The sequence below is a fragment of the Bubalus kerabau genome, chromosome 1, assembly GCF_029407905.1.
Source record: "Bubalus kerabau isolate K-KA32 ecotype Philippines breed swamp buffalo chromosome 1, PCC_UOA_SB_1v2, whole genome shotgun sequence".
NCBI classification, from domain to species: Eukaryota; Metazoa; Chordata; class Mammalia; order Artiodactyla; family Bovidae; genus Bubalus; species Bubalus kerabau.
Window position 1 is genome coordinate 74,902,142 of NC_073624.1, and position 11,160 is coordinate 74,913,301.

The 11,160-nt window shown below is 40.5% G+C and overlaps 1 protein-coding gene across 2 annotated transcripts; it reads right to left on the reverse strand.

Annotated features, from left to right (window-relative positions):
• Positions 1-342: 342 nt before the first annotated feature.
• On the reverse strand, positions 343-6,129 carry LLPH (LLP homolog, long-term synaptic facilitation factor). 2 transcript variants are annotated; one of them, XM_055579801.1, is made up of 3 exons: positions 5,993-6,129; positions 3,912-4,122; positions 343-703 (listed from the first exon to the last, which is right to left on the reverse strand). In XM_055579801.1, exons 2-3 carry the CDS (start codon positions 4,114-4,116, stop codon positions 525-527), a joined length of 384 nt encoding a protein of 127 aa, XP_055435776.1. In that variant the 5' UTR covers positions 4,117-4,122; positions 5,993-6,129; the 3' UTR covers positions 343-524. The 2 variants fall into 2 exon arrangements, with proteins under 2 accessions (XP_055435776.1, XP_055435778.1); XM_055579803.1 differs by lacking the exon at positions 5,993-6,129 and adding an exon at positions 5,777-5,921.
• Positions 6,130-11,160: the final 5,031 nt, after the last annotated feature.

Below are 11,160 nucleotides of genomic sequence, written 5' to 3' on the forward strand. Positions count from 1 at the left end.
TTGTACATGTTAATATTCTACCTAAAAATTTAAGATTTTTTAAAAATTAAAGAATCTGGTCTTCTCTACTACTAGGAAACCTTAATGATATATGAAAGAACAGTTCTTTAGGATCTGGATGTATCTTTTATTCTGAATTATACAAAATCAAAACTCCAAATAAGTATATTTTTCAAGTTATACAACAATTTACTTTAAATCTGAGTTATCTCAAATTTGTCAGTATGATGTCATATTTTACTTTTTCTAAAATCGAATGATTACAACTGCATTAACACTTGAGAGAATTCTGATGTCTGATAATCCCCACATACAGGACAACATTCAGTGGAAATATAAGTGTACTTTCACTCATCAAATAAAATATTTTATTCAAGTTACCAAATTTGAGGAGTTATGTTGGGCTTGAAGAAAAAGGCCAAGTTAAAAAATGGAAATAAACTTTTCATTTGGTGGAAGCTGAAATCCATGTATACATTTAATCAAAGATTTGTCTCATGTTGCATTTTTCAAGTTTTTAGAGTCTACCAGGTCAAACCCTTTGCTGCCTTCATGGCTTTTACTTTGCTTTTTCCCTTCTTTCTCTCTCGCTTTGCTTTCAGCCTTTTCCTTTGCCTCTGGTTCATCCATATGGGGTACTGCCCATGCTGATCTAGAAGAGTCTTTTTGTTTCTCTTAATATCAGTCTCCATTTTCATGTCATCTGAATAAAAAATGGAAAAACTATTAATACTCACAAAGGAAGAAACAGCCCCACGTAAAGCACATTAATGTAATGAGGACAGCGAATTTAAAAGTGGCATGCAACTACAAAAGCAAAAAAAAATACACATCCTTTATTTGTGCAATGCTCTTTGACTAATACTCAAAACACTCCTTACAGCACATTCAGGAGAATCACACACATGCCATGTGTTCCCACAACCATGAAAGACATAGAAACTATCTGTGAGGAACTAGAAACATCATCTATTTAATCACTAAGAAACTTTCTAAAGAAGGTTGGTATGCAATCCAATCAAAAAAAAGGCAAAGTCTGAAAGGGACATTTTTCCAAAGAAATACACATGGCCAATAAGCACATGAAAAGGTGTTCACATTGCTAATTATTAGAGAAATGCAGATCAAAACTACAGTGAGGTACCACCTCACACTGGTCAGAATGGTCATCATTAAAAAGTCTACAAATAATGCTGGAGGGAGTGTGGAGAAAAGGGAGCCCTCCTACACTGGTGGTAGGAATTGGGGCAGCCACTGTGGAAAACAGTATGGAGGTTCCTCAGAAAACTAAAAATAGAATTACCATATAATACAGCAATCCACTCCTGGGCATATGTCCAGACAAAACTATAATTGAAAAAGATACAAGCACCTTTATGTTTGCAGCAGCACTATTTACAGTAGCAAAGACATGGAAAGAACCTAAATGTCCATCAACAGATGAATGGATAAAGAAGATGTGGCACATACATACAATTGAAAACTACGCAGCCATAAAAAAAGAATGAAATAATGCCATGTGCAGCAATATGGATACAACCAGAGATTATCATACTAAGTGAAGTAAGTCAGATGGAGAAAGACATATAACATGATATCACTCAGGAGTGAACTCTAAAATATGACAAAAATGAATCTATCTATAAAACTGAAACAGAATCAGGGCTATTGAGAATAAACTGGTGGTTGCCAAGGGGGAGGGCAATGGGAGAGGGCTAGATTGGGAGTTTGGGATTAGCAGATACAAACACATATATATAGAATGGCTAATCAACAAGGTCCTACTGTATAGCATAGGGAATTATATTCAACATCCTGTGATAAACCACAAAGGAAAAGAATATGAATAAGAATGTGTGTGTGTGTATATATATATATATATATATATATATAACACTTTTGCTATATAGCAGTAATTAACATAACATTGTAATTAAACTATACTTCAATAAAAAATAAATTTTAAAAAAGAGAACGCTTACGATTGTCCTTACGATAGTAAAAGTTAAATAGGAAACATTTAGGAGATACGGATTTGAATTACTGCATTAGAGGTTAAGTACATGGTTCTGAAAACGTGAGTTAAAAGAACACTTCTCAGATTAGTTACTTTCTTGAGCTAACTAAAATAGTTGCGTCAATAAGAAGTACACTCACCCTTCTAACAGACAGGCCTTAAGAAGAAAATAAACTATTAGGAATGACTGGTCACTTTCAATGAAGTGTACCTGGAAGAGGTACAGTAGCAAGCAGCAAGCTTCTGATGACAGAGGCCTGATACCCTGGGGCTGCCACACTTCTTTATCCAGGTCACACTCAAGGTATCCAGCTCTTCTAACAGGAAGATCAGCACAGCAATGCTGTGGTCCACCTATCACCAACCTTATTTATCGTGGAGGACATGTCCAGAATGTCCTCCTCTGGAAACTCACCAGAGTTCTGTGAACTCTGCTACCTGACATTAGATTAGTTCATTTGTCTGGTTTACTGTCTGTCTCCTCCAATGTGATGTGAATCCCATTAGGATGGAGACCATTTCTGTTATTCATCATTGTTGCCTCAGGACCTAGAACAGTGCCTGATATACATTAGCCATTCAATAACTGGTCAGTGAATGTTTATTCTGGGTGCTGTTCTAGGTTCTAGGGATACAATGGTCCAAATAAGCTTTGCCCTCATGGACTTCTCAATGGTCTGTTGAGGGGAGAATAACAAAGCAAACTTCAGCCTGTGGTTAGAGCCTTTTCAAAGGGAAGTATTGAAATGAGATTAAGTAGGACCAGGCAGGCTGTGGTAAACACATGGAAAGATAATGAGGTGATTTAAGCATGGGAGTGACATAATTGGTTTATATCCCGAAAAGATTATACTGGGTGATGTGACAAAAATGAATCAGAAATGAGAAAAAGCTGAGATAGAAGTAAAATGGCTACTACTGTGGTTCAGGCAAGAGATAACTGTCATTAAAGTAAAAGCGTGAAAGCAGAAGAAAAATGGATAGATTCCTAATGTATTTTGGAGATAGTCAAGATGTGCTGATGGTTTACAGGTGGGTGATAAAGGAAAGAGAGACCAGGGATAATGACTACTATATAGAGACATTATATACACATATCATACATAATATACATATAATACATATATAATATATATATTATGTATAATACATATACATATTATATAATGACACATATACAGCCTCCAACTTCAGACTATATTAAAACACAGAGCACCCAGAATCTGTCAAAATCTAATACAGGGCAACAGATCTTTAAGGTAGTAAGGACAGAGGACTCTCAGAATGGAAGCTAGATCATGCAAAGGGTAAAATGAGGAGACCTCCTTCTATCCTGCCTAGTTCTTGATGCCTGTGTACCCTTCCAACAAGTGTGTGTCTAGGTTTGCCTATTCCCATAGTACTGTCTATTTCTGAGACACTTAGGGTATTGTAATGGCTTCCCTAGTGGCTCAGACAGTAAAGCATCTGCCCACAATGCGGGTAGACCTGGGTTCGATACCTGGGTTAGATTCCTGGGTTGGGAAGATCCCCTGAAGAAGGAAATGGCAACCCATTCCAGTACCTTTGCCTGGAAAATCCCATGGACGGGAGAGCCTGGTAGGCTACAGTCCATGGGGTCACAAAGAGTCGGACCTGACTAAGTGACTTCACTTCACCTAGGCTATTGTATAAGCACCAAAGGCTCTGAATAATCCAAAACATGCTTATTCACATGAACTGGCTTTAAAATAGCTTAGCATAGAATCTCCAGTAGCACCTACAAAGAATTATGTGGTATGGCAGGTTTGTAGAGAAGCAAGTGTGAGAAAGAATGGAAGATAGTTGAAAAGGAAAAAGTCACAAAGGGAAGTTTGATATAATTAAAAAAAAATGTTTTTAAACATAATCTCACCTGTTTCATCCTTCACCACACACTGCGTTTTCTCTTGACAATGTCTGGGTTCCACCACAGTTGCTATCTCTTGAACATCTTTCATTAAAACATCACCATCTATTTTAAGAATACTTTTAAGTCTGCTGAGCTCCTTTGGGGCATTCTTTTTTCTCTTTTCAGCACGCATCTTCCTTTTCCACTTACTCCGTAAACTTTTAGCCATTTTTACCTGGAAAGTTCACAAAACATTTTCAAAAGCAACTATTTACTATTAAAAAAAAAAAGGCAAATCTTTGGAAAACCAAGTCAAAAGGTATCTCTGCACCACATGAACAATTGGAAAGTAAACTCTTCACTTTGTTCATGGATTATGATGGCATAATGTGCAAATTATGTGAGGATCAATAAGGCATATACAGCCACTAAATAACAATTAAAAACACCAAATCTGACAGCCACTAAATAACACAAATACCAAACCAAACTCCCTGTGGCCACTGGCACACTGTACTGTATGTCAGCCAATTCTGAAAGCTCCTATAGCTTCCATACGAGATGCAGAAATTTAACCATATATGATGTAGAAATTTAATTTCCTCCAAAACACGAAGAGCACCATCTCCTTACATTCATGTAACAACTTATATTTTATAAATCTTTTAACTGCATCTTGATTTCTCCCAAACCTACAAGTGATCTTACCCACCCCAATTTTCCTCATTATCCACCCTTTTAAGTCAATCTAGGTATTTCAAGGGCTTCCCTTGTATCTCAGCTGATAAAGAGTCTGCCTGCAATGCAGGAGACACGGGTTTGATCCCTGGGTCAGGAAGATTCCCTGGAGAAGGAAATGGCAACCCATAATATTCTTGCCTGGAGAATCCCAAGGACAGAGGAGCCTGGCAGTCTACAGTCCATGGGGTCGCAAGAGTAGGACATGACTTAGTGACTAAACCAGCAGGTATTTCAAACTTGTATATTTCTATTCTTGATTTCTCTCCACCCTTTAGTCCCAGCCTGTCCCCCACAGAGTAGTCAATGTGAGCTTTTAAAAAACTTGAAGGGCATATACAGTCTTTCTTGAAATTAACGATTTTCCACCTCACATATTCAAGATCTACAAGGTTATTTATGATCTGGCTTCTGCCTCTTTCAACTCCTATCTTCTATGCTCCACCCCTCCACAATTACATCTGAGAATAGCCCCATTAAAGACAACCAAGGGACAGTGTGGGAATGTGATGAGGGCTGGGAAGTGATTGCAGGGATTATTGAGTTTAGAGGGAAACTTGTAGGTATGACTTATAACCTCATCTTAATTGTGCCTTGTGTGTATATATATTTCAAAATATTCTATACACTTTAAATATGTGTAGTTTGTTGTGCTAATTACACATCAATAAAGCAGTTAAATAAATGACATTTTGAAAAAAAAAAGAGAGAGAAATGTCCAAATGACGTTGAGTTCAGTATCTTTACATTTGCCCTTCTTTTGCCTAGGAACTAATCCTTCAGTACCTCGGAAAGGGTTTTTCTGACCTCTGTAAGCTCGCCTCCTTTTATTCTCTATATCATTCTTTTCTTTCCTTCTTAATACGTTTTACAATCTAAAATTAAGTTTATTTTCTGTCATTCCCGGTGGTCTGTGGGCTCCACGAAGGCAGTGGATAAATAGATCTTGTTCACTGCTGGATCCCCCAGTGCCTAGCGCTGTGCACATAGTAAAGCTTAAGTAAACACTCGTTGAACGGATGACTGGCGGAGTTATCATTTCTGGACGCCAGCAATCACAAACTAACTCTGTCTTCTTGTGTACAACTCAAACCCTGCGAGGGGCAGGAAGAAAAAGGTTACGGAACACAACTCTGAGGGCCGAGGTTAACCTGAGCTGGGCTGAAGGAGGAATCCACTTCCCACAGAGCACTGGGAAGCCCGACCAGAGCCGCCAAGACGACGCGAGACCCTAGGAGAGACCTGCCTTTCTGGACAGGGCTCAAGCTTGCCCAGAGAGGGACAAGGTTTGAGAGGAACGCTCCATTAGCGGCGGAATCAAGTACCACGGCCCACGCCTCACTGAAGCCACGCGGTAAAGAACCCACCTGCGAAAACCCAGGAATTCAAATAACGCACGATGCGCACGCCGCCGGATTCTCTGCACTTCCGCCTTCCGGCCAACCCGCTCCTCTGGCCCGCCCCTCCCGGGTGGCGCGCTGCTTGCCGGGAGCCAAAATGTCCCGGATGTCTTAGAGAGGTGGGGTCCTCTAGAGTCCCAAGCTGACGCGCTTCCTGATTTTTGGATAGGTTGTGTACCTGGAGCTGGGCTCCTCCCAGATAGATTCTGAAGTTGGTTGTGGAGAGTGCGACGGAGTGCCCGAGTCAAGGGTTCTTGACACGAGCTAGGCCTACGTCCTGAGCATGAGCGGGATAGCCCTGACACTAACCCACGGAGGGATAACCGCCAGACGACTGTGCCCGTCAGTTAGGGAGCTCAGAGCTGACCTTTAGGTTTCCTGTCACGCCTCCCCGTTCGCAGGACCTTCACCACTGTCACCTGTTCTTCTAGATGCCAAATTAAGATCTTTATTTGCAGCCTTAAACTTCCCCATCCCAGCTGATGGCTTCATCGTTGTACACATGTCAAAACTTGTCAAACTTTATCTTTAAATACGAGCAATTCATTGTATGTCAGTTATACTTCAAAGCTGTTACCAAAAACCCCCTTTTCATCCCAAATACAAGTTCAAAGGGTAAAATGATCAAACTAATTCAGTTCAACTCACGTTTACCTGACTCATCACTTACCGTATACCAGACACCGTGCTTAGCCTAGGACACTTGGCATACGTGGTGGTCACATTGATCACAACCACTTCTTTTTATGATTGCTTTACATGTTTCTGATAGTATTGGCTTTGGAACCGTACAGGTTTGTGGTATTTATGGTTCTAACACTTTTTGTGAGTGACATGAGTATGTCAGAGCCTGGACTTCCTTATCTATAGAATGAAGCTAATACAACCTAATAATCCAAGGTAGGGGATATAAGAGTTCAGCAAATGGCCACTCTTATCATTTTTACATAATAAATTCAAACATGGCCAGGACTATTTGCCAACAGTATTTTCTAGAGATTTACAACATATACCTAAAACCAGGAAATAAATTCTATAATCATAGCCTAGTAAACTCCTGTCAGGTTACTTGTAAGAGTTCTAAGAATTTATGGGTACCTTTTTTCTTTAAATTTGCACCCTTGAAGAAACTGTTCATCATATGGAAGTTACTAAACTCCATATGAATACAGCAAGTTTTTTTTTATGGAACAGAAGCTGGAAAAAGCTCATGACATATAGTATTTTTTTAAAAAAAAGCTTGAAAAACTTGATTTCTTTAGAGATTAAATTCCTTTACAGCAACTGAATTTCTATTATAAAGTTAACTATATATTAGATCTTAGCCACCTCTCCCAAAAATAATGTTCACATTGCATTTTAAATTAGAGCTCACTTTCAGACAGTCCAAATTGACAGCACCTTGCTTAACATACCTGGCCAAGACTTTTGAATAGATACTTGGCACAAAAAAAAATTTTTTTAAAGCCTATCTTATGAAAATGTCATGGTGTTAAATATATGCCATAATTCTGCACAACTGGTTCTTTAAAAGGTTGAATCCTAGATTGCATTGGGCTTCCCTGGTGGATCAGCTGGTAAAGAATCCGCCTGCAATGTGAGAGACCTGGGTTTAATCCCTGGGTTGGGAAGATTCCCTGGAAAAGGGAATGGCTACCAGCTTCAGTATTCTGGTCTTGAAAATTCCATGGATTATCCACGGGGTCACAGAGTTGGACATGACTGAACGACTTTCACTTTCACTAGACTGCATTATTGAGGGCAAAAAATTTTTTTAACATGTTCCTCATCAGTTCATATAAAAGCAGTTCCAACAGAAGAGTTAAATGGCCTTGGTATACTTAAAAATCTTTAATTCATTCCCTCATTCAGACATTTGAGTATGCATTCTGTGACAGGCACTGTGCTGGCTATATGAAGATGCTGCTGCTGCTGCTAAGTCTCTTCAGTTGTGTACGACTCTGTGCGACCCCATAGACGGCAGCCCACTAGGCTCCTCTGTCCCTGGGATTCTCCAGGCAAGAACACTGGAGCGGGTTGCCATTTCCTTCTCCAATGCATGAAAGGGAAAAGTGAAAGTGAAGTCGCTCTAGCAATCCCATGGACTGCAGCCCACCAGGCTCCTCTATGGGATTTTCCAGGCAGGAGTACTGGAGTGGGTTGCCATTGACTTCTCTGATACAATGATGGGAACCAAACTACTGTCTTTAGGAAACTTTAACCTCTGATGTGATAATGCTTAAGGATCAAACTGGACATTGCTTCAGCTCCATTACAGAGCCAGAAGGAGCCTATCGGATGGGAGGCACTTGAATACCTGGCAAGCAAAATGGTTTCCCATCTTAAAACCATGTTACACCACCACCTAATGGTGCCTCTACAGTCAGACCTTACCCACGGAACTCCTGCTCTGGCTGTCATACCTGGATAAAAGCCAGGTGTGAGATCTGCAGAAAAGAAATGAACGTGGGCAAAAGGGCCTATTGTGCTTTTTTTCCCCAAATTATACGCAATAAAAACAGTTCTCAGATACTGCTCTTTCCTATTTTCCTCCTACTTCCCCGCTGTACTTTGTACATTCAGGTGCCTGTCACTCGGTCAAAGTCCTGCTAATTCTACTTTCTTATTCTTTGTGCAGTCTGCGTATTTTCACCTTTATTACACTAATAAACCGAGGTTGCATATGCCCTTTTATCCAACAATTCTACTGCTAGGTATATTCCCTACCTAGGCAAACTCTCGTATCTATGCACATTGGGGGAAATACAGGGATGTACATGGCAATACTGATTGTGATAGTAAAAACGGAGGAGCCATATAAAGTTCATTGATGCAATAATAAATGACAGAGCGCTGATGAACTATGAATGGAGGTATGTGACACTGTACAGGAGACAGGAATCAAGACCATCTTCAAGAAAAAGAAATGGAAAAAAGCAAACTGTCTGAGGCGGCCTTACAAGTAGCTGTAAAAACAAGGGAAGCGAAAAGCAAGAGAAAAGGAAAGATATATCCATTTGAATGCAGAGTTCCAAAGAATAGCAAGGAGAGAAAAGAAAGCCTTCCTCAGCGATCAATGCACAGAAATAGAGGAAAACAATAGAATGGGAAAGACTAGAGATCACATCAAGAAAACTAGAGACACCAAGGGAACATTTCATGCAAAGATGGGCTCGATAAAGGACAGAAATGGTAGGGACCTAACAGAAGCAGAAGATATTAAGAAGAGGTGGCAAGAATACACAGGAGAACTGTACAAAAAAGATCTTCACGACCAGATAATGATGATGGTGATTATCATGATCACTCACCTAGAACCACACATCCTGGAATGTGAAGTCAAGTGGGCCTTAGGATGCATCACTACTAACAAAGCTAGTGGAGGTGATGGAATTCCACTTGAGCTATTTCAAATCCTGAAAGATGCTGCTGTGAGCTGCAATATGCCAGCAAATTTGGGAAACTCAGCAGTGGCCACAGGACTGGAAAAGGTCAGTTTTTATTCCAATCCCAAAGAATGCTCAAACTACCACACAGTTGCACTCATCTCACACGCTAGTAGGAGAAGGAGATGGCACCCCACTCCAGGACTCTTGCCTGGAAAATCCCATGGACGGAGGAGCCTGCTAGGCTACAGTCCATGGGGCTACTAAGAGTCGGACACGACTGAGCAACTTCACTTTCACTTTTCACTTTCATGCATTGGAGAAGGAAATGGCAACCCACTCCAGTGTTCTTGCCTGGAGAATTCCAGGGATAGAGAAGCCTAGTGGGCTTCTGTCTATGGGGTCGCATAGAGTCGGACACGACTGACGCGACTTAGCAGCAGCAGCACACGCTAATAAAGTAATGCTTAAAATTCTCCAAGCCAAGCTTCAGCAATAAGTGAACCATGAACTTCCAAATGTTCAAGCTGGTTTTAGAAAAAAAGTGAAGAGAATTCCAGAAACTCTATTTCTGCTTTATTGACTATGCCAAAGTTTTTGACTGTGTGGATCACAATAAACTGTGGAAAATTCTGAAAGAGATGGGCATACCACCTGACCTGCCTCTTGAGAAACCTGTATGCAGGTCAGGAAGCAACAGTTAGAACTGGACATGGAACAGACTGGTTCCAAATAGGAAAAGGAGTACGTCACGGCTATATATTGTCACGCTGCTTATTTAACTTATATGCAGAGTACATCATGAGAAACGCTGGGCTGGAAGAAGCACAAGCTGGAAATCAAGAATGCCGGGAGTAATATCAATAACCTCAGATATGCAGATGACACCACCCTTAATGCAGAAAGTGAAGAACTAAAGAGCCTCTTGATGAAAGTGAAAGTGGAGAGTGAAAAAGTTGGCTTAAAACTCATCCTTCAGAAGACTAAGATCATGGCATCTGGTCCCATCACTTCATGGCATATAGGTGGGGAAACAGTGGAAACAGTGGCTGACTTTATTTTTCTGGGCTCCAAAATCACTGCAGATGGTAATTCCAGCCATGAAATTAAAAGATGCTTACTCCTTGGAAGGAAAGTTACGACCGACCTAGATAGCATATTAAAAAGCAGAGACATTACTTTGTCAACAAAGGTTCGTCTAGTCAAGGCTATGGTTTTTCCAGTGGTCAAGTGTGGATGTGAGAGTTGGACTGTGAAGAAAGCTAAGCACAGAAAAACTGATGCTTTTGAACTGTGGTGTTGGAGAAGACTCTTGAGAGTCCCTTGGACTGCAAGGAGATCCAACCTGTCCATCCTAAAGGAGATCAGTCCTGGGTGTTCATTGGAAGGACTGATGTTGAAGCTGAAACTCCAATAAGAGCTGACTCATTTGAAAAGACCCTGATGCTGGGAAGGATTGAGAGCAGGAGAAGGGGACAACAGAGGATGAGATGGCTGGATGGCATCACTGACTCGATGGACATGGGTTTGGGTGGACTCCAGGAGCTGGTGATGTGCTGTAGTTCATGGGGTCGCAAAGAGTTGGACACGACTGAGCAACTGAACTCAACGGATGGTTGTTTTTACAAAATATAACTACACCAGTGGTTAAAAACTGTATTTCCCAAACCAAACAATGATTTGCTGGGTAAAAAGAAAAAATAAATGACCTTGTTACAGAGTGAAGTAAGTCAGAAAGAGAAAAACAAG

Coding starts and splice junctions, on each gene's coding strand:
- LLPH (XM_055579801.1), bottom strand. CDS start 4,116: ATGGCTAAAAGTTTACGGAGTAAGTGGAAAAGGAAGATGCGTGCTGAA. Junction 704..3,911: donor TGTGGTGAAGGATGAAACAG/GTGAGATTATGT, acceptor TTTTTTATTCAG/ATGACATGAAAATGGAGACT.